The sequence below is a fragment of the Oncorhynchus mykiss genome, chromosome 19, assembly GCF_057628025.1.
Source record: "Oncorhynchus mykiss isolate SJ-2025 chromosome 19, ASM5762802v1, whole genome shotgun sequence".
NCBI lineage: Eukaryota > Metazoa > Chordata > Actinopteri > Salmoniformes > Salmonidae > Oncorhynchus > Oncorhynchus mykiss.
In genome coordinates, this window is record NC_143040.1 from 43164812 (window position 1) to 43192734 (window position 27923).

General features: G+C 43.7%; 1 protein-coding gene across 50 annotated transcripts in view; it reads left to right on the forward strand.

Annotated features, from left to right (window-relative positions):
* LOC110497716 (apoptosis-stimulating of p53 protein 1) overlaps positions 1-27923 on the forward strand; it is a 42753-nt gene that overhangs the window by 4542 nt on the left and 10288 nt on the right. For 12 of the 50 annotated variants that reach the window (XM_021574021.3, XM_090211055.1, XM_090211056.1 and 9 more), the window contains exons 2-5: positions 6327-6474; positions 9036-9155; positions 11382-11452; positions 23656-23757. In XM_021574021.3, coding sequence (XP_021429696.2) covers positions 6327-6474; positions 9036-9155; positions 11382-11452; positions 23656-23757 — 441 coding nt within the window. Of the gene's footprint in view, positions 1-3931; positions 4204-4452; positions 4570-6326; positions 6475-9035; positions 9156-11381; positions 11453-15095; positions 15736-23655; positions 23758-26618; positions 26859-27172; positions 27385-27923 lie in introns of those variants that run through there. The other 38 variants (XM_021574014.3, XM_090211048.1, XM_090211049.1 and 35 more) reach the window with 19 other exon arrangements.

Sequence of the window (27923 nt, forward strand, 5' to 3'; positions counted from 1 at the left end):
AGAAGAACAGGACTGTCTGCCTGGGATCTTTTCTAGGGGTGCCAGGCAAGCGTGTTTCCACAGACACAGTGGTTGCTATGGAGACTTTATTGACTGTTCTGTACTGTGCTGCACAGGGGAGCCAGCCAGGACACTAAATCAGGTGTCGGTTGGTTGGTCCGGGTCAGTCCCAATGTGTCTGACTCTGAAACCTCACACTGTCTGTCTGCATTTTGGGTTCTTATCTTTGTTGTCTGTCCTGGGACCTGGTTAAAAGTAGCACACACACTATATCTTCCACCAATCAGACATGTTGCAAATCCATCCACTGATAAGGAGATACTGTATCTCAAATCTCTCTAATGATTTGTTATACTTTTCATGTGGTTTGTTTGATGCCTCGGGGGTATTCCTTTTAAGGAGCTTAAGACACTTTGTTTATAAACATCTTGCCCCATAGGACTGCCTCTGAGTCAGAAGTGGATATTAGAAGGGTTTTACACACACGCGCACACACACACTCACACTCACTGTCTATCTCGCTCTGCCTGGTAGATGAGGTCTGAGTAACAGGGTAAACTGTGCATCACAGGGATTTGTTTCCAGGCAGTGGTTCATCAGTCAGCCCAGCTCCAGGCCCACTGCGACAACGCCTGCTTTGTGTCCTCAGATTTATTATCGACAAGGCCCGGGATACTGCTGGCACAACTATTAGATTTGTGCTTCATGGAAATCAGTCAGGAGATCCATTCTGCCCTTCTTCAGACCAAAAATCAAGTGAATGAGAATAGAGAAAGAAAATATGAGATGGGATGGGATCATTTGTTCTCTAACAAATGGAATTATTGTAGTTTTGTCCTCTCAGCAGGTTTAAGTCATTGTAATTAAGATTTTGTTCTTAACTGACTAGCCTAGTTAAATTAAGGTTAAACAAAAAATAAAAAGTTATGTAGCTGCTGGAACATTTGAACGTTTGAACAGTCAGAATGTGTGCGTGTCACGCCCTGACCTTAGAGAGCCTTTTTTATTCTCTATTTGGTTAGGTCAGGGTGTGACTTGGGTGTGCAAATCTATGTTTCTATTTCTTTGTTGGCCTAGTATGGTTTCCAATCAGAGGCAGCTGTTTATCGTTGTCTCTGATTGGGGATCATACTTAGGCAGCCCTTTTTCCCACCTTAGATTGTGGGATCTTGTTTTTTGTATAGTTGCTGCTACAAAACGTTACGTTCGTTTATATATACATTTTTTTGGTGTTCATCAAATAAAGAAAGATGTACGCTTACCACGCTGCACCTTGGTCCAATCCTTCTCTAAATGCTCTTGACAGAAGATCCCACCACCAAGTTACCAAGCAGCGTGCCCAGGAGTGGAGGACATCCTGGACCTGGGAGGAGGTAATGGCAGGGGACAATACCCTGCCATGGAAGTAGGCTGAGGCAGCGAGAGAGGAACAGCAACGAGACGACGGAAGCCCGAGAGGCAGCCTCAAAAGAAAATTTGGGGGGGCACATGGGGTGGCGAGCGGAGCAAAGTTGGGAACAAGAACCAACTCCCTGTAATTACGATGAGAAGTTGGTCACGGTTCAGATACCATGTTTTCCGGTTCTGCGCACCGTGTCTCCAGTGCGCACCTTTAGCACGGTGCGTTCTGTGCCTGCTTTCCGTACTTGCCGTGCTAAGGTGAGCATCTGTCCAGGACGGATTGTGCCAGCTCAGCGGTCCTGGTCTCCAGTGCGTCTCCTCGGCCCAGGATATCCTGCGGCAGCTCTACGCACGGTATCCCCAGTTCACCAGCACAACCCAGTGCGGCCTGTGCCAGCTCCCCGCACTTGCCGTGCTACAGGGGGTATTCAGCCAGGACGCGTTGTGCCAGTTCTACGCTCCAGACCTCCAGTGCACCTCCACGGCCCAGTATATCCTGCGCCGGCTCTACGCACTATGCCTCCAGTGCGCCTTCACAGCTCAGTACGTGCTGTGCCAGCTCTCCACACTTACCGAGCTAAAGTGGGTATCCAGCCAGGACGCGTTGTGCCAGCTCCATGCACCCGGCCTCCAGTGCGTCTCTCCAGCCCGGTGCGTCCTGTGCCAGTTCCACGCACTCGGGCCTCCAGTGATGATCTATGGCCCGAAGCCTCCAGTGAGGATCCATGGCACGAAGCCTCCAGTGAGGATCCATGGCACGAAGCCTCCGGTGAGGATCCATGGCACGAAGCCTCCGGTGATGATCCATGGCACGAAGCCTCCGGTGATGATCCATGGCACAAAGCCTCCAGTGATGATCCATGGCACGAAGCCTCCAGTGATGATCCATGGCACGAAGCCTCCAGTGATGATCCATGGCACGAAGCCTCCAGTGATGATCCATGGCACGAAGCCTTCAGTGATGATCCATGGCCCGAAGCCTCCAGTGATGATCTATGGCCCGAAGCCTCCAGTGATGATCCATGGCCCGAAGCCTCCAGTGATTATCCATGGCACGAAACCTCCAGTGATGATCCATGGCCCGAAGCCTCCAGTGATGATCTATGGCCCGAAGCCTCCAGTGATGATCCATGGCCCGAAGCCTCCAGTGATTATCCATGGCACGAAGCCTCCAGTGATGATCCATGGCACGAAGCCTCCAGTGATGATCCATGGCACGAAGCCTCCAGTGATGATCCATGGCACGAAGCCTCCAGTGAGGATCACCAGCGACGGTCCCCAGTCCGAAGCCTCCAGTGATGATCCATGGCACGAAGCCTCCAGTGATGATCCATGGCACGAAGCCTCCAGTGATGATCCATGGCTCAAAGCCTCCAATGATGATCCATGGCCCGGAGCCTCCAGTGAGGATCACCAGCGACGGTCCCCAGTCCGGAGCCTCCAGCGACGGTTCCCAGTCCAGAGTCCGCGACGACGATCTACGGTCCGGAGCCCCCGGCGACGATCCCCGCACCAGAGGAGCCACCGAAGTGGGGGGAGCTTCAAGCGGAGCGGGGTCTGCGTCCCGCACCGGAGCCTCCACCGAGATGAGATGCCCACTCGGACCCTCCCCTATAGGTTCTAGTTTGCGGCCGGAGTCCGCACCTTTGGGGAGGGGGTACTGTCACGCCTGACCTTAGACTTTTTTATTCTCTATTTGGTTAGGTCAGGGTGTGACTTGGGTGGGCAAATCTATGTTTCTATTTCTTTGTTGGCCTAGTATGGTTCCCAATCAGAGGCAGCTGTTTATCGTTGTCTCTGATTGGGGATCATACTTAGGCAGCCCTTTTTCCCACCTTAGATTGTGGGATCTTGTTTTTGTATAGTTGCTGTGTTAGCGCTACAAAACGTTACGTTCGTTTATATTTTGTTGTTTTTTTGGTGTTCATCTAACAAAGAAAGATGTACGCTTACCACACTGCACCTTGGTCCAATCCTTCTCTAAACGCTCTTGACATTGTGCCTCTGTGTGTGTGTGTGTGTGTGTGTGTGTGTGTTTAATTTTATTTTATTTTACATAACCTTTATTTAACTAGGCAAGTCAGTTAAGATCAAATTCTTATTTACAATGACGGCCTACACCGGCCAAAGCCGACGATGCTGAGACAATTGTGCTCCGCCCTATGGGACTCCCAATCACGGCCGGTTGTGATACAGCCTGGATGCCTCTGTGTGTTGTTTAGCTGGATGATTATGTGTCTATGGTCACTGAGTGTCCTGTTCCTCCTATTGATGCCCTATGACAGTGACAGCCTGGTCTGGTTAGTGTCACCAGGCGCCTCTTATCTCTCTCAGCCCCACGGCTGTTCCTGTTCCTAGGGAATCTCATTCTGAAGGGGGCCGGCCGCGTTATATTACCCCTACCCCTTGCCTGGCCCTGGCTATGGCTGCATTTATCACCCCCCCCCCCCCCCCCCCCCCCCCCCACCTTGACTACGCTCCTCACGTTCAGTCACTGACACCCCCACCCCTACCCTTCTCCTGCCTTGTGCCTGGTGTCACCCACACACACACACTTGGAGACCCGTGCACACAGACAGACACGCAGTGAGTCTCTCTCAGCCCTGCCTGCCCTCCTGTCGATCTGTCTGCCTGTGTGAGTCTTCTCCCTCCGGCTCTATGAAGAGGTTCTTCAGCATGGTGCTGCACAGTCTGGTTAGTGTAACCAAGGACAAGGCCTGGCTCCACCAGAGGGTCCGTCCCGGGCTGCAGCAACAGCAGCAGAGGAACCAGGGCAGGAAGACGCCATGCAGGGCGGCTAAGGTGAACAGACAGACAGACAGACAGACAGACAGACAGACAGACAGACAGACAGACAGACAGACAGACAGACAGACAGACAGACAGATAGGGTTATAGCTGTAGCACTGGACTGGCTGGAGCTGGCTGGGAGGTGGGCGCTGCCGCTATTCTGTCCTGTCCAGCTTTGAGTCTGACTCTGACGGTACTCGTGCTGCTGCTTAAAATAGCAAAAGGCATTCACAGCTGGCTAGGAGTCATTTTGGGAAGCTGGAGAGTGTGCTTGTATGTTAAGTGTTTGTGTAAGTTTAAGTGTTTGGTGGGCTGTTGATGTTTTTGTTAGTGAATGAGTGTAGTTCGGGTGAGGAGACAGGAGACAGGAAAGGCACAGTATGTATGTGGTTGAGTACAGAATGTTGCTGATGCATATGAATTTGTATTGTATCTTTTTGCACAGAATTTTCAAGGGGATTAGATTCTAGGTGTTAGGCGTATGTGTGGTTTCTTTTTGTAGATATACAATGTTACTTGACTGTGTGAAAGTTTATTAAGAATGTTAACGTGTGTGGCTGGCTGTGCAGAACTAACGTGTAGAAGGCTGCTCAGTGTGACTGAGTGTTTAATACTATTAGGCAGAGGTAGGTTTTGCCTCTCTTTTAGCTTTTTTTCTGTCTGGTTTCTGACCTTTCATTGAGAGATGCAGGACAGAGTAGATCACAGATGCATGCGTGTTGGCAAACACGTTCCTGTGTGTCAAGAGAATATTTAGCACCGATGATGAGTTCAGGACTGGTTTGGGTTTTCTGAACCTTGTTGGTTGATTCTTGTTTGATAGAATGGTTCGGAGCGGCCTGTGTGCTTTTTTCCCCCTGTATAGTCGACAGCACTACAGGCCAATCCCTAAGGAGAAAAACATAGATTATCCTTTTCCCCCTACAATAACCTTCCCATCCTGGATTTGTTTATGCTCTCTCTCTCTCCCCTGGTGTATGTTTTCACTTGTCACCCTGTGGACACAGACATATACATGTTTATAACCTCCATAATCTCATTATTATAGTGCTCTCTATGTTGTAATCTGCGCTTTACAGAATTCCTCCTCTCAATCTATCTATCTGTCTGTGTCTGTGCGTGTGCTCTGGCAGTGAGAGATTACCTTACATCTTGGACTGGACGTGCGGCCCCGTTGCAGGGCTTGTCTCGGTCGGTGTGTCTGTGGTTTAGACATGTTTATGGGGCTGGGCTGAGCCACTACAGAGTGGAGGCAGAGGGTTTATACAGATGGTTTATACAGGCCAAGGGACCCGTGTCAAGCACCTCTGTCTATGTCAATCCTATCGTGGAAGTATCCGCTGCAGCAGGAAGGGGGGTATGACATTTAGGGAGGAACATATTTGGATTCTGCAACCCAAATTTGTAGATTAATCCTAAATTTAGCAGATTATCCCCCATTTCCGTTTACTACAGATTGTCAATCTGGAAATGAGGACGTCACTTCTCATTTTACCAGGAAATCCTATTTATAAATGTGGTTTCTCAGTACTCTTTATTGAGAGCAAATACTGTATTGCAGGCACGCGCACACACACACCTTCGTGTTGCCTCTTTTTTTTTTGTGCTAGGAATTTCAATAATCAATCTTGTTTTTAATTTACCAATAGGTTGTAGGCACTAACGGAAGTAAACTTGTCATGATGCCACCAAATCACGCATGTTGGTTTGGCAGTCTGCCTGTACTATCTTTGCGCTTGTAATATCTCTTTAATGTTTGTAGCTCAGCTCAGTCTTCAATAGTCTCTCTCCCTCCTGAATGCCTCTGTCTTTAAGGCAAAGCATTTGATGGAAATGTATTTAGGTTAGAGGGCAACCGGAGCTAAGGGGACATTTCCTGTAATTCAAGAGCTTTCCTCCCTGGGTTACATGCATTCAAATTCCTGGCATATGTACGTTGTATATACTTGTAACTACTATTACCAGTAGTCTGATCCCAGTCAGTAGCTTGATCCCAGGTATGTATGTGCTGTAGCCAACTCTTCATGACTACGATATAAGAGTTTGCTAAGGCATATACAGTATGAGCCCAGGCTATGTTTCGTCAGAGATATATAGTATGTTTGACAAGCTATTTCTCTGTCTCCCTCATGCAGATGATCCTGACAGTGTACCTGAGTGACTGCCAGCAGATGCTGACAGAGGTGCCCATCACCCCAGAGACCACTTGTAAGAATGTGGTTGAGTTCTGTAAGGAGGCTGGAGAGAACGTGTGTCACCTGGCTGAGGTCTGGAAGGGAAAAGGTAAGGGATGCTTTCATCTTTAGCCTCTGACCTCTAACCTATTTAACCTAATCTTCAACCCCTAACCTCCTGGGGTTAACTAACTGACTGGTTTATTGCTACACTGACTGACTGGTGTTGAGCTGTGTCACAAGCTCTAAATGCACTGAGCAAAGTGACAAGTTGAAAATCTTAGCTTTACAGATATTTAGCAAAGCACTGTATTTTTTATAATTTGTCTCTGCTTCATGACTTTCTTAAAATGAATTTATAGTGATTTCTTCCAAGTTTTGCATGAATCTATTCAACTGAATGTCTTGATATACAGTGCCTTAACTTTTTTGACATTTTGTTGTGTTGCAAACTGGGAATAAAATGTATTTAATTGTCTTTTTTTTTGTCAACGATCTACACAAAATACTCTAATGTCAAAGAAACATTCTCATATTTGTAAAAGAAATATGAAAAATAAAACACGAATATATCTTGATTAGATAAGTATTCAACACCCTGAGTCAATACATGTTAGAATCACATTTGTCAGTGATTACAGCTGTGAGTCGTTCTGGGTAAGTCTCTAAGAGCTTTCCACACCTGGATAGCAATGATCAACATTTGGCCATTTATTCTTTTCACAATTCTTCAAGCACTGTCAAATTGGTTGTTGATCAGTGCTAGACAACACATTTTCAGGTCTTGACATAGATTTAAATAAAAACTGTAACTCGGCCACTCAGGAACATTCACTGTCTTCTTGGTAAGCAACACCTGTGTAGATTTGTGTTTAAGGTTATTGTCCTGCTGAAAGGTGAGTTCATCTCCCAGTGTCTGGTTGAAAGCAGACTGAACCAGGTTTTCCTCAAGGATTTTGCTTGTGCTTATCCTGAAACTCCCCAGTCCTTAACGATTACAAGCAAAACCATAACATGATGCAGCTACCACTATGATTGAAAATATGGAGAGTGTTACTCAGTAATATGTTGTTTTGGATTTGCCCCAAACATAACACTTTGTATTCAGGACAAAAAGTGAATTGCTTTGCAATTTGATTTGCAGTATTACTTTAGTGCCTTGTTGCAAACAGGATGCATGTTTTAGAATCTTTTTTATTCTGTACGGGCTTCCTTCTTTTCATTCCACTAGGATTGTGGAGAAACTACAATGTTGTTGATCCATTCTCAGTTTTCTCCGATCACAACCATTTAAAGTCATTATTGGCCTCCTGAGTGGTTTCCTTTCTCTCTGGCAACTGTGTTAGGAAGGACACCTGTATCGTTGTAGTGACTGGGTGCATTAATACACCATCCAAAGTGTAATTAATGACTTCACCATGCTCAAAGGTAATTCAATGTCTACTTTTTTTTTACCCATCTACCAAAAGTTGCCCTACGTTGCAAGGCATTGGAAAACCTCCCTGGTCTTTGTGGTTGAGTCCGTGTTTGAAATTCACTGCTCGACTGAGGGACCTTACAGATAATTGTATGTGTGGGGTACAGAGATGAGGTTAGAAAATAATGTTAAACACCCAGCATGAGTCCATGCAACTTATTATGTGATTTTTTAAGCAAAGTTTTACTCCTGAATCTATTTATTCTTGTCATAACAAATGGGGTTGAATGCTTACTAACTCAAGACTGCTTTTCATTTGTATTAATTTGTAACAGTTAATAAAGTATTGTGTGTAGGCCAGTGACCAAAATATCTCAATTTAATACATTTTAAATTCAGGCTGTAACACAACAAAATGTGGAAACAGACATTGACAGCCAGCCATCATTTAGAAATTTTACTTGGCTAATGACCCTCTCCCCTCCCTGAACAAAAGCAGTGGTGGTCTGCCCCTGACATACAACAATGATGTTTTTGTCTCAGGCAGCCTGTACGTCCCAGACAGACAGTGAGGCGGGATAGAAAGTGGGTCAGGATGTCTCTCTGTGACCCTCCAGGCTCTGGTGCTTGTTTACACACATAGCCTGTGGGCCTGTCGTCACGTAGAAATAGAATTACTGGAACAGAAAAAGCACCTCAGACCACAGCAGTTTTGTTTTTGAAGCTCAGACCGCAGACAGCAATTTGACAGTACACTCAATATGGCCGCCGGTCCACCCATTACAGAATGTTGACTTGAATGGAATCGTAATTCTATTTCAATGTTTTCACAGCCCCAACCCGGCTGCACAGGCCAGGGAGCGCATGAACACATGCTCTAGTGAGGGAACATAGAGTAGCTAGCTACAGTGTCAATAAGGTTGTCCTGACTTTCATAGGTTCTTTACTGAAGACAGGTATTTCTCTTCATCGCGACCCAATACAGTGCGTCAGTGCCAGAGTATAGCTGTGGGGACTAATGTGGTTTATCCTATTCTATTAATAGAAAGTACTTAGTTCATCTCTAATGATGATCAGGGCTGAGGGGCAATCAACCCACCATATCACTTTACAATCACCAATAGATAATCACGCAAGTCTATGTGTCTAACAACAACTCCTGTTTTCTTCTTCCTCCCATAGAGTGATCCTCTCATTAGTGTTGTGTATATATTATAATTATGTTATAACTTTGTCCTCCTTGTCCTCCCCAGAGAGAGTGATCCCCTTTGACTACCTGATGTATGAGCACCTGCAGAAGTGGGGTTCTAGGAGGATGGAGGTCAGGTTCTACCTGAGACACGAAGACTCCCCCTCAGAGAGCAGAAACCAGGGTGGGTGACTGGCCCTCGCCAGGCCTGGTCCCAGATCTGTTTATGCTCTTGCCAACACCATTGCTGTCATTGTCAAGCCAAATATGACAATGAGTGACATGGAGTTATAACAGCACATTTAGGCTTGACCCATGGTTTAGGCTACATCTTAAATGGCACCCTATTCCCTGTATAGTATGCTACCTTTGTACCTGAAGTGAAACTATTCATTATAGAGTGCATTACTTTTGGCCAGAGGCAGCCTATTCCATATAGAGTGCACTACTTTTGGACAGAGGCACCCTATTCCATATAAAACATAGGGTGCCATTTCTGGCACAGACTTATTCTGTTTCTCAGTTAGCTAGTAACATATCAGATAACATAAACCAGACATTCACTGAGAAGCCATTATCATAAGAAGGTTGTCATGAAAAGCAGTATGTGCTCTCAATTCTGGAACAGCTCAATGTTTGTGTCCCAAGTGGCACCCTATTCCCGAAATACCGCACTACCCATAGGGCTCTGGTTCAAAGGACTCAAAAGTAGTGCACTATAAATGGAATAGAATGCCATTTGGGACATACTCTGTACTTTTGTTTTGTTTCTCTGAACAGGAAGGTGTGTTTCTGTTTTGACTCCGGAGTTCCTGTTAGAGCTCTCAATCATGTTTTTCCATGACACATAACTGGCTCTGTCTGTCCCTTTCCACGTGGCTGAGTGTTTGTGTGCGTGTGTGATGGCTCTGTATGGTTGGCCTGCCTGCCTGCCTGCCTGACTGGCTTTTATGTAACTAATCTCTTTTGTGGCTAATTGGTCTCCTCGCCTGTGACCTCCTCTGACCGGTGCACCTGAGATGGATCAGAGAGAGAGACACCCAGGCCTGCAGGGTTAAGGAGGGTGGAGGCCTGACCAGGGGTGGAGGGCAGGGGGCTGGTGCCTGACTGGGACCTGACCAGGCGTGGAGGGCTGGGGAACTGATGCCTAACCAGGGGTGGAAGAAAGGCCTGGGAAGTTGGAACTAGCCTTAAGTAAAGAGAGGAGCTTTACCGCTGTTCACTAGTTCTTATCATGTTAGCTATCTATACTGTAGACTGACTTCCTGAGAGTGGAGGATAAGGTATCAGAGACTCCCAGCCCACCTTCAAACAGAGGGAGGGGGAGGTACAGTCAAGGCAAGAGAAATCCAGCCATGTGGAACATGCTACAGATGTAGGATCTTAATTTGATTACCCTGTTGCAGGAGAACATTTCTAATTACAGGCCTGCCTGGTGGGTATTGCAATGAGGACAGGTCTGGCCCATTGAGGTTGAAGTCAAGTACAGAGAAACACCTGCCTGGGGGGCATTGTACTGTAATTAGCACAAGTCGGCCCATTGAGGTTGAACATGTTAAGGCCCTGCCTGGGGGATAATGAGGACTGGGCCGTTAACGTTGAACCTCCTATAGCCCTGCCCTGAGGGGCATTGTAATGAGGACCGGCCCACTGAGGTTGAGGTATTTGCAGCTGACTGACAGGATTACCCACATAGTGATTCAGGCCCAGGATTTAGGGAATTAAACATCTAGCTATTTATAGATGACACAGTTTGGGGGGGGCTGTTTCGCCAAAGAGAATAGAGAGTCCAGAACACTGGACTGAGTGCCTGAGGGAGGGACGGTTGGGTAAACGGTTGGGACAAACGCCCCTCCCTTATGACTCTGGACTGGAGTCGCATGGCACGGCGCGCCGGCCCAGTGGAGAACCAACCAATGATAATTAGACTTAATACTGGATCCTGGACAGCTCTGGCTCAGTGTTTGGACTCATTAGACCAGATCACTATCTGAATGAGGACTCTGTGGGGGCTGTACTATACTGTACCGCGCCGGCATCTGCTCTTATCCAGACTAGTGTGACAGGGGAGTTTGGAAGTTGGTTAGAAGACCGCAATGCAGTGAGTTGTCCTAGAAGGTATGGCTGCGGTGATAGTGATCAGATGTCTGACTCGTGATAGATTTGTCCTGGGCTGTATCCTGATGCAATTGTTATCCTGTGTAGTAGGTGTAATGTCAATGTAATTTTGTTAGGAATGCGTTTTTCTCCTCATGATTGGTAGACCTCTGTGTTTCATTATTGAGTCATGTGTGATCTAGATTCTTGATTGGTCATTGTACTCTATATTGTTAACTCTGTACTGCTCTACTGTGTTAGTGACTGGTTATTTGCACTGTTGTCTGATGTAATGTCCTTCTTTGCTATTCAGGGAGACAGCTCTCTCAGGACCAGTCCAGCAAAGGCAGTAGAGGGAGCTCAGACCAGCCTTGTGAGGACAGAGTAAGTCCTCACAACACAACACACACACACAAATGCACACATTCACACACTGCAGTAAACAAACACACTTCCTGGCAAAATGCCTGCCTGCTCATTAGGTTTGTGAATGGGAAGGAAAGCTGTATGGCATCATGATTTAGCATTTCAAGTCTTAATAATTCCTATCCATAGGGCCAAAAACAATGTTTTTACTGTAATACCAAGGACTTCCTCGGTCACTCTCTTTAAGAGATTTTCTTAGTGGGTCTTTAACTGTGAGAGAGAGGCAGAGAGAGTGTGTGTGTGTGTGTGTGTGTGTGTGTGTGTGTGTGTGTGTGTGTGTGTGTGTGTGTGTGTGTTGGTGTGCTCAAGTAAGTGTGTGTGTGTGTGTGTGTGCGTGTTAGATTGTGCTCGAGTGAGTGTGTGTATTAGAGTGCGTGTGTGTCTGTTGTTGTTTGTAGAGTACAGAGGATTAGAAGAAGGCTTAGTGACAGGCATGATTACAGTTCCCTCAGAATTTGTCCATGTGAAAACAGGAGATAAAGCTCAACTTACTACGGTCTGGCATCTCTGACCCAGGCTGGAATCCTGACTGCTTTCTTTGGCTATTATTTTTGTGTCACATATCAACAATTTCCCCTAGATGCTGTCCCCAGGCAGTGCTCAAAAGCAATTGCATTTAGTTTCACAGTTTATGATCTGAGATACTCATCTGTCACTCAAATGTTCGCTTATGTCCTTCATTGACAGCCATTTGGTTAAGGGCTTGTAAGCATTTCACGGTAAGGTCTACACTTGTTGTATTCGGTGAATGTGACAAATAAAGTTGAATTTGATTTGAGTTACATGCGCACATCTTCAAGTTCAGATGCCGCCATGAATGTATTAAAAGACGCAGATAACTTAGAATATAATTTAGCCTAGTAACTTAACACGTTTAGCGACAGTGCATCTACCTTTAGTTGAGTGCTTTTATTCAGGACTGGTTCTCTTAGTCAGTCCTGATGGATTACAACAATCTCATGAAATAACTGTTTTAAGATCATTTGGGGGGGCTGATTCTCACTGTGGTGTGTGTGTGTGTGTGTGCGCGCGCTGAGGTTACAGTTACTGGGGTGGGGTTACTGTAAATACATTACATAACCAAAAGTATCTGGACACCTGCACGTCAAACATCTCATTCCAAAATCATAGGCATTAATATGGAGTTGGGAAGGCTTTCCACTAGATGTTGAAACATTGCTGTGGGGACTTGCTTCCATTCAGCCACAAGAGCATTAGTGAGGTCGGGCACTAATGTTGGGCAAAAAGGCCTGGCTCTCAGTCGGCGTTCCAATTCATCCCAAAGGTGTTCGATGGGGTTGAGGTCAGGGCTCTGTGCAGGCCAGTCAAGTTCTTCCACACTGATCTCGACAAACCATTTCTGTATGGACCTCGCTTTGTGCACGGGGGTTTCATGCTGAAACAAGAAAGGGTCTTCTCCAAACTGTTGCCACAAAGTTGGAAGCACAGAATTGTCTAGAATGTCATTGTATGCTGTAGCGTTTAGATTTCCCTTCACTGGAACTAGCCCAAACCATGAAAAACATCCTCGGATCATTATTCCTCCTCCACCAAACTTTACAGTTTACAGTTGGCACTATGCATTGGGGCAGGTAGCGTTCTCCTGGCATCCGCCAAACCCTGATTCGTCAGACTGCCAGATGGTGAAGTGTGATTCATCACTCCAGAGAACGCTTTTCCACTGCTCCAGAGTCCAACGGCGGCGAGCTTTACACCACTCCAGCCGACGCTTGGCATTGCACATGGTGATCTTAGGTTTGTGTGTGGCTGCTTGGCCTAGGAAACCAACTTCATGAAGCTCCCAATGTACAGTTCTTATTCTGACGTTGCTTCCAGGGGCAGTTTGGAACTCAGTAGTGAGTAGTTCCAACTGAGGACAGATGATTTTTACGTGCTACGTGCATCAGCACTCGGCTGTCCTGTGAGCTTATGTGGCCTACCACTTCGCGGCTGAGCCATTGTTGCTCCTAGACGTTTCTACTTCACAATAACAGCTCGCACAGTTGACCGGGGCAGCTCTAGCAGGGCAGACATTTGACAAACTGACTTGTTGGAAAGGTGGTATCCTATGACGGTTCCACGTTGAAAGTCAATCATTAAAGCCATTCTACTGCCAATGTTTGTCTATGGAGATTGCATGGGTGTCTGCTGGATTGTATATACCTGTCAGCAATGGGTGTGGCTGAAATAGCCAAATCCATTCTTTTGAAGGGGTGTCCACATACATATGCCATTTCGCAGACACTTTTATCCACTTTTATCCAAAGCAACATTTATGTATGGGTGGCCACAACTGGAATCCTGACATTGCAAGCGCTATGATCTAGCAACTGAGACACTCAGGACTACTGTTAATTGATAACATGTAGCATGATGTCTCTTTCTGATCAAGGGGCACTCAAGCTGCAACCCATGGGCTTGTCGTAGTTGGCTGTCAGTGGTTTTGTTTAAAAAAAAATGGTACTTTAATAGTCTACTGTACTATGTTGATTCTTAGCAATCTCATATCTCTCTGTGCGTCATTGTCTTCACAGGGTGGAGTAGTTCACTGCCAGGAAAGTGTGTGTCTTGTCATTTATATGTAGGCCAACTCAATCCAAGCGATCATTTTTTTTTATGGAGATTGGAGATTTGAACATCCTTTGATCTTTTTATGGGTTTTCAGACAGTATAGGCAGATGTTAGGGGGGAGACAATGAAGGATGAATGACGGGTAGGAAGGGCTAAGCCGAGACCTGAACCCTGTGGATGGGCATATGTGGTCCAGAGTCTAGAGCGTTACAACTTGACCAGACTGAAAGTTGAAAGTTCAGTGTGGAGACAGAGGCAACTTTAGGAGAAACAGAAGTTGCCTACACCAGCACACTGTGCTGATCTCATTGTCTGTCAGTGTCTTTCCCTCCTCTTCTTTATCCTCCCTCTCTATGTCTCTCTGTATGTTCATTTCCTTCCTCTCTTTCTCCTAGACATGAAGTGTGCTGCCTCCACCCTCACATGCTCCTGCTACTGGATGTGTTGTAAGGGAGTGAGCTGTGGCTACAACAGAGCAAGGCTCAGGCAGCAGTGGTTGGGTGGACCCTTATGGCTGACATGACACTGACACCTTTGTTTGCACAACTGTGTGTAATTATAGAAATAACAGCTGGGTTAGGGAATACGTTTGATTATGTCAAAACAGGTCAAGGGTTTGTTGATAAAGATTATTATCTGCTCTTTTTCCATTGTATATTTTTTTTTTTGCAGGGCGGGGGAATCAAAATTGAAGACAGTTTAGGTGTCATAATGATTAGGTCCTTAGAATTGGGATTTGTGTGTGGAGCAAGCAGCAACTGAATCAGTTTAATTTATGTTTGAGACTGACTCTGAGGTTCTACTGAGCATCACATTTATTATGCAAGAAGTGTAATCTGTATTTCTGAGATCACAGCCATTTTAGAATATGATGCATGAAAGCGCTGGAATGATTGGCAGGTTTTGTTCCAACCTAAATTTCCATTATGTGCATTATCAGGAGGGTCCCAGTACCTGTCCGGGAGACAGCTGTGGCGCAGAGACTTTATGGCAGCAGGAGCTTGGGAAAGGGAGGGGATGTTCTCGTGCTGCAGTCCGGCTCCAGCAGCATAGAGAGGAGAGGAGGAGCGAGAGAGGGAGAGTGAAAAGAACTGCTGGCACGTCAAAATTGGAACAAATCCCTCACAGGGGAGAAAAACTTACGCAGTCACAAAGTCACGTCAGCGACGAAGAATGGGCGCTTTTGATACATGTTTGAGATGTTCTTATAGCCAACGTAATTTTAAAAAAAAGGTAGCTAGTGGTGTTTTGTCGTATGAACATATAGTGTGACCCATTACTCTTCAGGCTAAATGGATGTGACAACTATACCTGTCCATCTCATCCCGACTGAGTCACGGACTTGATTTGTCCTCTCTGTTTACTGAATGCGCACGCTGGTTTACATGTTCTAACGTGACACGAGGGGAATAACAAACCGTGCTTCTTGGGCCATAGGAAGAGACTCGTAAATCACCGCATCGAACAAGTGCGAAAGTTGCGATAGGAATCGGTGCATTGTCATTCATTGGCGCGGTGACCGGGGCTACGTTTACTAGATGAGTAGAGGAACGATTTGAATGAAAAAAATGGAGTGGAAACATGTTGAGGCTGTACAGGAATTTACAGTTGAAGGACAATGCAGCAAAATTAAGGTGCGATCTTGCAGAATTACCTGGGACGCCCACCAGGTAATAAAACCAATTTAAATTAGATCTCTTTGATGTTTTGTCATGGTGTAAAGTTTCTCGGGCAGGTCACATATTGTCTGCCTATATGTTTTCATGTGTTTTTATTGGTTTGTATAGCATTTCATTGTATTCCATATATGCTATAAAGGCTAGGAATGGTACCATAAGGCATGCATAAAAAGCTAATAATATCATTTATTTAATTTAATTTAATCTTTATATAACTAGGCAAGAATAAAGATATGCCCAAATCCCTGTGATTAGGCTATTACATGTTTGAATATCAGCATTTTTCTGGATTTTACTGATCATGCAATATGTCATAATTGCATAATTAAATGAATTATTGTCAAATGGCACTGATTTTAAATATAGCTGCCCGTTAGTGTGTGTAATTGACATATGTAAGACATGTTCTATAGCCTACATCTTTTTCTTTAGGATCCCCATTCATATGGGGTGTGATTAAAACTACATATGATTTAAGCTAGTGCTATAGTCATACCTATGATGACGATGAGACAGCCTATAGGGAGGAGGTCAGAGACCTGGCAGTGTGTTGCCAGGACAACAACCTCTCCCTCAATGTCAGCAAGACAAATGAGCTGATTGTGGACTACAGGAAACATAGGGCCGCGCACGCCCCCATTCACATCGACGGGGCTGTAGTGGAGCACACAACCAACACAGTCGTGAAGTGGGCACGACAACACCTCTTCCCCTTCAGGAGGCTGAAAATATTTGGCATGGGCCCTCAGAATCTTAAAAAGTTATACTGCTGCACCATTGAGAACATCTTGACTGGCTGTATCACTGCTTGGTATGGCGACTGCTTGGCATTCGACAGCAAGGTGCTACAGAGGGTAGTGCGTACGGCCAAGTACATCACTGTGGCCAAACTCCCTGGCATCCAGGACCTCTATACAAGGGGTTGTCAGAGGAAGGCCCTAAAAAGGGTCAAAGAGTCTAGCTACCCAAGTCATAGACTGTTTTCTCTGCTACCACATGGCTAGCGGTACCAATGCTCTGGAACCAACAGGACCCTGAACAGCTTCTACCCAAAGCGTTAAGACTGCTAAATAGTTAGTTAAATAGTCAACCAAATAGCTACCCGGACTATCTGTATTGACCCTTTTGCACTAACTTGTTTGACTCATCACATACTGCTGCTACTGTTTATTATCTGTCCCTTTATTCCTAGTTATAAACTCAGCAAAAAAATAAACATCCTCTCACTGTCAACTGCATTTATTTTCAGCAAACTTAACATGTGTAAATATTTGTATGAACATAAAATTCAACAACTGAGACATAAAGAGAACAAGTTCCACAGACATGTGACTAACATAAATGGAAAAATGTGTGCCTAAACAAAGGGGGGGTCCAAATCAAAAGTAACAGTCAGTATCTGGTGTGGCCACCAGCTGCATTAAGTACTGCAATGCATCTCCTCCTCATGGACTGCACAATATTTGCCAGTTCTTGCTGTGAGATGTTACCCCACTCTTCCACCAAGGCACCTGCACGTTCCCAGACATTTCTTGGTGGAATGGCCCTAGCCCTCACCCTCCAATCCAACAGGTCCTAGACGTGCTCAATGGGATTGAGATCCGGGATCTTCGCTGGCCATGACAGAACACTGACATTCCTGTCTTGCAGGAAATCATGCACAGAATGAGCAGTATGGCTGGTAGCACTGTCATGCTGGAGGGTCATGTCAGGATGAGCCTGCAGGAAGGGTATCACATGAGGGAAGAGGATGTCTTCCCTGTAACACACAGCGTTGAGATTGACAACAAGTTGACCATGACGAACCCTCCACCTCCAAATTGATCCCGCTCTGAGTACAAGCCTCAGTGTAACCTCCAAATTGATCCCGCACTGAGTACAGGCCTCAGTGTAACGCTCATTCCTTCGATGATAAATGCGAATCCGACCATCACCCCTGGTGAGACAAAACTGCGACTCGTCAGTGAAGAGCACTTTTTGCCAATCCAGTCTGGTCAAGCGACGGTAGGTTTGTGCCCATAGGCGACGTTGTTGCTGTTTTAGGGGTCTCACAATACAGACATTGCAATTTATTGCCCTGCCCACATCTGCAGTCCTCATGCCTCCTTGCAGCATGCCTAAGGCACGTTCATGCAGATGAGCAGGGACCCTGGGCATCTTTCTTTTGGTGTTTTTCAAAGTCAGTAGAAAGGCCTCTTTAGTGTCCTAACTTTTCATAACTGTGACCTTAATTGCCTACCGTCTGTAAGCTGTTAGTGTCTTAACGACCGTTCCACAGGAGCATGTTCATTAATTGTTTATGGTTCATTGAACAAGCATGGGAAACAGTGTTTTAACCTTTTACAGTGAAGATCTGTGAAGTTATTTGTATTTTTACAAGTTATCCTTGAAAGACAGGGTCCTGAAAAAGGGATGTTTCTTTTTTTGCTAAGTTTATGTACAGTACCTATAAAAAGTTTGGACACACCTACTCATTCAAGGGTTTTTCTTTATTTTTACTATTTTCTACATTGTAGAATAATAATGAAGACATCAAAACTATGAAATAACACATTTGGAATCATGTAGTAAACAAAAAAGTGTTAAACAAAATGTATTTTATATTTGTTTGCTTTAATGAAATCTTTGCACATGCTTGGCATTCTCTCAACCAGCTTCATGAGGTAGTCACCTGGAATGCATTTCAAGTAACAGATGTACCTTGTTCAAAGTTAATTTGTGGAATTTCTTTCCTTCTTAATGAATTTGAGCCAATCAGTTGTGTTGTGACAAGTTAGGGGTGGTATACAGAACATAGCCCTATTTGATAAAAGACCAAGTCCATATTATGGCAAGAACAGCTCAAATAAGCAAAGAGAAACTACTTTAAAACTACTTTCCTTTAAAATATGGTCAGCCATTCTGGAAAATTTCAAGAACTTTGAAAGTGTAGTCGCAAAAACCATCAAGCGCTGTGATGAAACTGTCTCTCATGAGGACAGCCACAGCAGAGGATAAGTTCATTAGAGTTACCAGCCTCAGATTGCAGCCCAAATACATGCTTCACAGAATTCTAGTAACAGACACATCTCAACATCAATTGTTCAGAGGAGACCGTGAATCAGGCCTTCATGGTCAAATTGCTGCAAAGAAACCACTACTAAAGGACACCAATAATAAGAAGAGACTTGCTTGGTACCAGGAAAAACTAGTAATGGACATTAGACCGGTGGAAAACTGTCCTTTGTGGTTCCCACCGTGCAGCATAGAGGAGGAGGTGTGAAGAGGTGTGGTGGTGCTTTGCTGGTGACACTGTCAGTGAGTTATTTAGAATTCAAGGCACACTTAACCAGCATGGCTACCAAAGCATTCTGCAGCAATACGCCATCCCATCTGGTTTGCGTTTGGTGGGAGCATAATTTGTTTTTCAATAGGACAATGACCCAACACACCTCCAGGCTGTGTAAGGGCTATTTGATCAAGACGGAGAGTAATGGAGTGCTGCATCAGATGACCTGGCCTCCACAATCACCTGACCTCAAACCAAATGAGATGGTTTTATCGCAGAGTGAAGAAAAATCAGCCACTAAGTACTCAGCATATGTGGGAACTCCTTCAAGACTGTTGGAAAAGCATTGCAGGGGAAGCTGGTTGAGAGAATGCCATAGTGTGTAAAGCTGTCATCAAGGCGAAGTGTGGACTTTTAAGAATCTCAAATCTAAAATATATTTTGATTTGTTTTACACTTTTTTGGTTACCACGTGTTATTTCATGGTTTTCATGTCTTCACTATTATTCTACAATGTAGAAAATAGTGAATATAAAGAAACACAAATTTAGGAATGTTTATCCCCGTTTTGTTCTGTTTACTTCCGTTAAAATCTCTTGAAGCTAGGGGGCACTATTTCTATGTTTGGAAAAATAACGTTCCCAAAGTAAACGGCCTATTTGATGCTAGAATATGCATAAAATTGACAGATTAGGATAGAACACACTAAAGTTTCCAAAACTGTAAAAATATTGTCTGTGAGTATAACATAACTGATATTGCAGGCGAAAGCCTGAGAAGAATCCAATCAGGAAGTGACTCTTATTTTGAAACCCCTGTGTTCCTATGCATCCCTATTGCCCATTGAAAGGGATATCAACCAGATTCCTTTTTCTATGGCTTCCCTAAGGTGTCAACAGCCTTTCGACATAGTTTCAGGCTTTTATTTTGAAGAATGAGCGTGAACGACCACATTGCGTAAGTGGACAGGAGGGGGCTCTCAGAGGGATTTGTGCGCAAAAGAGAGAGGCGGCCATTGTTACTCCCCGTCCTAGTGAAAAGCCAACTGTCCCGGTTGATATATTATCGAATAGATATTTGAAAAACACCCTGAGGATTGATTATAAACATTTTTGACATGTTTCTGTGGACATTATGGATATAATTTGGAATTTTTGTTTGCGTTGTTGTAACCGCTCTTTCCGGTGGATTCCTGGGCATAACGCACCAAACTAGCGGAGGTATTTGGATATAAAAAATATCTTTATGGAACAAAAATAACATTTGTTGTCTAACTGGGAGTCTCGTGAGTGAAAACATCCAAAGATCATCAAAGGTAAACGATTAATTTGATTGCTTTTCTGATTTTCGTGACCAAGTTACCTGATGCTATGTGTACTTGTCGTGTTTTGTCGAGCAATCGAAAAACTTACACAAACGCTTGTATTGCTTTTGCTGTAAAGCATAATTTCAAAATGTGAGACAACAGGTGGATTAACAAAAGGCTAAGCTGTGTTTTCCTATATTGCACTTGTGATTTCATGAATATGAATATTTTCTAGTAATATTTTTTGACTGTGGCGCTATGCTATTCAGCGTTGTTGATGACAATTCTCCCGGATCCGGGATGGGTGGTTCCAAGATTAAGAAATGTTTTTCAACAGAATCGGTGGAATGCACCCCTGATCACACACAGACACAGTTCACTTTCATAGCAGCCACATAAAAAAACCATGGTCCATTTGAACGTTGTAATCCTTCTCGCATCTACGCGCTCTCCTCTCACATTTTTCCTTCACTTGTGAACTTCAGTGCACAATACATCAGCTTTCTGTGACCAGGCGAAAAAACCTATCCAGGCCAAACCTTGATATCATAATTGCTAACCGCTACACACAGCCTACATCGTTGTCACAATATTACTATTATATGTAATAGTCAACATAGCTACTCATACAGTCAGCAGCAAGCATTTACACTGGCAGACCCTGTGGCAAGAAATTAATAAAACCAAAAGCTTACCTTGATTTGGAAGAATTCCAGTGTTGAACAGCCATAGCCAGCTAGCTAACATAGCGTCCCTCTCTGTTTGAACCGGGTGTTTGAGTAGGCTAAACTAGCTAGCTGCATTCGCTAGCTAAATAAGTGAAAGTGAAATACAACAACATCTCCCTCACTCTTTCTTGCCTCTCCTAATAGTCATTTTATCTCTCTTTGAGTCAACTACTCAACATATTTTACGCATTGCTAGCTAGCTAGCTAGCTGTAGCTTATGCTTTTAGTACTAGATTAATTATCTGATTCTTTGATTGGGTGGGCAACATGTCATTTCATGCTGCAAGAGCTCTGATCGGTTAGAGGACATCCTCCGGAATGTGTCATAATTACAGTGTAAGTCTATGGAAGGGGGTGAGAACCAAGAGCCTCCTAGGTTTTCTATTGAAGTCAATGTACCCAGAGGACTACAGAAACTAGCTGTCCTCCGGCTACAACATGGTGCTACCCTACAGAGTGCTGTTGAGGCTACTGTAGACCTTCATTGCAAAACAGTGTGTTTTAATCTATTATTTGGTGATGTGAATATATTTAGTATAGTTTTATCTAAAAATGCTAACTTAAAAATAAAATAATCACTTAAAAAAAAAAATCACTAAGGAGGATGATCCTCCCCTTCGTCCTCTGAGGAGCCTCCACTAGTACATATCTACCTCAATTACTTCTTACGCCTGCACATCGACTCAGTACTGGTGCCCCGTTTTTAGCTCATTGTGTATTTATTATTACTTTTATTGCATGTTTTACTTTTCTATTATATCTCTATTTTCTTTCTCTCTGTATTGTTGGGAAGGGCCCGTAAGTAAGCATTTCACTGTCAGTCTACACCTGTTTAACATTTTATTTGTCTTTTCCTATGGATAAAATATTGCAGGTACAGTACTCTGGCATGGTCCTGCGTATGGTATGAGGGCTGAGTCAGAATTCTGATCCTGCACAGGGACGCTGTTTCCTAATATCAGCAGTTATGTCAATGTTTGATGTGAAGGAAATGCACTGTTAGAGATTTTTGTCCATTTCCCTTAACTTGCATTAGAGACCCCTTTTCTCCTGCTGTTTTTGAACTTACAATGACAGACTAGTTAAGACAGACAGCAGTAGTTATCAAAGTTAGCTATGTTGTATGAAGCTTCTCTACAGCTCTGTTGAAATGCAAACAAGCCTGCTTCAGTTGTCTTTTAAAACCTCATTTGACATAATTTGGTGCCTCTCTAGAATGAGGACAATTCTGCCCATAGGCCTAATCAATGGATTCCACTGGTCCAAAATGTTCAGTGTAGTACTCATTCTATCCTTCTGACAATGGATAACCCAATGTTCCACTGTTGAATTGTTACTGGTGACTTGAAATGTTGCATATTTAAGCCCCTCAGGGGAGAGGAAGTCATGTATTCCAGGAAATCTTGATGTGACAGGCGACACTTGACATGTCCATTGACTGAGGCATGAATGAATCGACCACTCAGAGGCACCTCTCATTGTTCCAACACACACACATACACACATCACACACACACACACACACACACACACACACACACACACACACACACACACACACACACGCACAGACCGAGGAATGACCCTATTTCCCTCGTGGCGTCTATTGTCCAAAGGCGAACAGCAAGCCTTCCTGTTTTCACTAGCTCACAAATGCTGCCTTGGCACCACAAGCTAAAGCACCAGAGGCCTGTTCAAGGTTGCTGTAATGTATTTCCCTTTGAACATCATGGTTTCAACTTTAGCCGTAATGGGAATGGATTGGAATGGTCCAGTGACCTCACTAAGCTGTGCTTTGTAGTCTTCCTGTTCACTAGCCCTTTTCTCAAGATACAAAACCATAAACTCTTCACCTCAAAAGGATAGACTCGAGATCAAGCACCTGAGGGAGATTATGAGTTGACTGTGAAAGCAGGACTTAATGTGTGTGTTTTATAAAAAGTGTGTGTGAGAGAGAGACAGCATTGTGTTTGTTAATCAGTGACTATACACAAAACTATACACAATTGCAGGACATGACAGGACTACAAGCTTCCTGTTTAGGCAATCCAGGCATTTCCTAGTGGTCCAGTGATGATTGCTGGTGTGTGTGTGTGAGCGCCATGTGACTGCAGTGTGTGTGCACTGAGAAATGCATTTAAACAAAATATATATATTGTTTTTGACAGCTGTGTGTTGCACACAGCATCACGGGTCAGCATCAAACCTTTTAATATCATGAGCATAATGTTTGATATTCAAATGTGTATGATGTTCTGTTTGATATTCATTTTGTATATCACAAAGCTAATGTAACTTCACATCAGAGAGGAGAGTTATGTGTTTTTTGACGTTATGGAGAATACTCTTACATAAGACGGTGAGATGAGACCTGTTGTCTCCATGTTTGACGTTGTTATATCTAGGTCTACTGCTGCCTACACCATTCTCTGTATTCTACAGCATAATGTTTCATCATCTGATGCAGCCAGTGTTTTCATGTCAATATGTGTGTGTGAGGATGTGCTTTGTTTGTTGTTTGAGAGGGCCCACATTTTGAGCTTGTTCTTTCTCCCGGTTTGTCTGATGTGTGTGCGTACGTGTGTGTGTGTTTGCGCGTGTGTGTGTAGGTGGAAAACCCTAGCGTGGAGCTGTCTCTGTCGGAGCTGCAGGAGATGGCCACACGTCAACAGCAACAGATCGAGGCCCAACAGCAGATGCTGGTTGCCAAGGTACTAGGACACAGACACTGCTGATCACATAGTCAATAATATATATATATATATATTTATATATAAACAATAAACATAATATACAGTACCAGTCAAAAGTTTGGATACACCTACTCATTCAAGAGTTTTCTTAATTTTTAAAATTATTTTTCTACATTGTAGAATAATAGTGAAGACATCAAAACTATGAAATAACACATATCTAATCAGATATGTAGTAACTTTATATTTGAGATTCTTCAAAGTAGCCACCCTTTGCATTGATGTCAACCAGCTCTCAACCAGCTTCGTGAGGTAGTCACCTGGAATGCATTTCAATTGTGTGCCTTGTTGAAAGTTAATTTGTGGATTTTCATTCCTTCTATATGCGTTTGAGACAATCAGTTGTGACAAGATAGGGGTGGTATACAGAAGATAGCCCTATTTGGTAAAAGACCAAGTCCATATTATGCCAAGAACGGCTCAAATAAGCAAAGAGAAATGACAGGCCATCATTATTTTAAGATGGCCAGTCAATCCGGAAAACTATCAAACGCTATGATGAAACTGGCTCTCATGAGGACTGCCACAGCAAAGCAAGACCCAGAGTTACCTCTGAAGCAGAGGATAAGTTCATTAGAGTTACCAGCCTCAGATTGCAGCACAAATAAATACTTCACAGAGTTCTAGTAACAGACATATCTCAACATCAATTGTTAAGAGGAGACCGCGTGAATCAGGGCATCATGGTCGATTTGCTGCAAAGAAACTACTACTAAAGGACACCAATAAGAAGAAGAGACTTGCTTGGGCCAAGAAACACTAGCAATGGACATTAGACCAGTGGAAATCTGTCCTTTGGTCTGAGGAGTCCAAATTTTAGATTTTTGGTCCCAACAGCCGTGTCTTTGTGAGACGCAGAGTAGGTGAACGGATGATCTCCGCATGTGTTGTTCCCACCATGAATCATGGAGGTGTGGGGGTGCTTTGCTGGTGACACTGTCTGTGATATATTTAGAATTCAAGGCACACTTAACCAGCATGGTTACCACAGATTCTGCAGTGATACACCATCATATCTGGTTTGCGCTTAGTGGGACAATAATTTGTTTTTCAACGGGACAATGACTCAACACACCTCCAGGCTGTGTAAGGGCTATTTGTCCAAAAAGGAGAGTGATGGAGTGCTGCATCAGATGACCTGGCCTCAACAATCACCCGACCTTAACCCAATTGCGAAGGCTTGGGATGAGTTGGACCGCAGAGTGAAGGAAAAGCAGCCAACAAGTGCTCAGCATGTGTGGGAACTCCTTCAAGACTGTTGGAAAAGCATTCCATTTGAAGCTGGTTGAGAGAATGCCAAGAGTATGTGCCAAGAGTATGTGGCTATTTTGAATAATTCTAAAATAAATAATATATTTGGATTTGTTCAACACTTTTTTGGTTACTACATGATTCCATATGTGTTATTTCATAGTTTTGATGTCTTCACTTTTAGTCTACAATGTGGACAATAGTAAAAATAAAGAAAAACCCTTGAATGGAGTTTGTCCAAACTTTTGACTGGTCCTGTATGTGTATATATATATATATATATATATATATATATATATATATATATATATATATATATATATATATATATATATATATATATATATATATATATATATATATATATATATATATATATATATATATATATATATATATATATATATATATATATATATATATATTTGTTGTTGTTGTTGAACTTTTACTCCTTTTTCTCCCCAATTTTGTAAATTTCAATTGGTAGTTACAGTCTTCTCCCATCGCTGCAACTCCCGTAACAAATTATTGTCCCACTAAGCGCAAAGGTGAAGGTCAAGAGCCATGAGTCCTCCGGAACACGCCCCTGTCTAGCCGCACTGATTCTTGACACACTAATCGCTTATCCCGGAAGCCAGCCGGGATAAATGACCACAGAGACCACAACAAGCTGACCACAGCACGTGACCAGATCAACAACAGACCATGTGTGAGCTATATCCCAACCAATCAAAAATCAAACATAAGCAGAAGTACAATGGTCAGGAAAAACTCTTCCCCAACGCATCCCACCACAAATGCTGTTTGTGCTGAGCAACCAACTCTATTAAGACATGACAGGCAAGCAGGTAACATGTTTGTATATTGTCCCATACAATAATCTGTACTCCACATTTTTTGTTCCTAAAAAATAAAATAAATAAGTTGGCGACCCCAACTTTGAATACCACTGCTCTAAGGAACAGGCCAGGACAGGGAGGCCTGTTTTACTGTGGTCTCAGACAGTGGGACATGCTAACATGCTATCAGGGAAAATAGATACCTGCACACTGTCAAAGGGTTTGGATGAAGATCCAAAACAGATGCATCTGTTTACATGCAGGATACATTAACATGCAAACATGAGTGCTAAAAGGTCAGAGAGGCAGTGAGTGTGTGTTACCTGCTTGCCTGTCATGTCTTAATAGTGTTGGTTGCTCATCACAAACAGCATTTGTGGTGGGATGCGTTGGGGAAGAGTTTTTCCTGACCATTGTACGTCTGCTTATGCTTGATTTTTGATTGGTTGGGATATAGTTCACACATGGTCTGTTGTTGATCTGGTCACATGCTGTGGTCAGCTTGTTGTGGTCTCTGTGGTCATTTAAACACATCAAGCAGTTCCTAGATCATCTTGTGTGTGATATTGTGTGCAGTCACTAGCTAGGTACAGAGTTATGGTTACTGTGTGGTCATTGTGGTCATTGTGTGAGGTGGCAGCATGCATCGCCAGGGACAACGAGCAGGGACAACAACAGGAAGGGAATAGATGTCCGGCAGGAAATGAGATCAGCGGTGAGCAGCCAGCTGTTGGGCTGTCTCAAGGAGAGGAGAGGATGGAGAGGAACCTAGAGGGTTTAACAGTTAAGGGTTTACCCTATTTTACCACACGCAACATACTGGAAACTCAAATTTAGCACCAGGAAAGCATTTACCTGAGACATCAGGGGACAACTTGTCATGTATTCTTTAGTATTTTACTGATAATCACATTTCCTGTTTAGATCCGATTGTGGATTAGGTTTTAACTGGTGTTTCTCAGTCTGAAGGTAAATATGTCTGTTTATGTTTTATTATGGGGCTGAGGAAACACTGGATGTTTCAACGTTGTCTATCCTATAAGAAGCCATGATGCCTTTTTATGTGTTGATGATTAGGGTAATACTGGTGATGCAGTTGACTACTAGAGGTTTAATGAAGCTTCTGTGACTTTATAAGCTACGTACATACACGTGTCAGTATGGGAATGTTTTATTTGTTCACTGTATTAACACTGTGTATTAATGTGTGTGATTAGCTGTGATTTTGGGTGTTTGCATAGAGTGGGTTACTGCTCTCATTTTGTCCTTCTATTGAACAGTGTATTGTGTTTAGTCAACACTCCCTGCCCAGTTCTCTCTCTCTCTCGCTCTCTCTTTCTGTGTCAGAACCTGCATTGTGTTTGCTCATTCTAGAGCAGACCTGAACATTCTTTAGTCAGCACCACATAGCCTTGCAATCCCTTGTACTCACTACCTCATTCGCTCTCATTCACATACTGATTTGTTTTTCACTCATTCACTCACTCCACTACTGGTATGTATGGATTTTGTTTTCGTTATTTAGATTATCTATGTATGTCATTTGCAAGGCTGGTATTTTTTGTATTGGAGAAAATGTGTGTTGGCAGAAAAGCTCTTTAAATGTTTTGATAAGAGAAAAATGGTTTGTGTATTCTCTCTTCTCTGCAAATCTGTGTGTTTAGGTCCACTAAGTTAGCTGAATTCGATTACATTTGCTGTGTGTCTCTTGCTCCCTCTTTTCTCAATACTTTTTATTACTTTCTTTCTCTTTTCACTCTCTTTTTCCTTTACCATCTCCTTCCTTTTCGTCCTTTGTTCCTTTCAGCTCTCTTCAGTGAGAACGGAGGTGTGTGTGGCTGTGTAGTGTGTGTGTGAAAGTTATTTCTAAAAGCAGGTCATTGTTATGTGCTTGTGTTCGAATATGTGTGTCTGCGTCAGTGTGTGTAATTTTATCTGTGTCTGAATGAAGTGGAGGAATGCTTGCACTACATTTTACCTCCCCACATCTGTAACTCATTGTTCCCCTCTGTCCCTCCTTCAACCCTCCCCTCC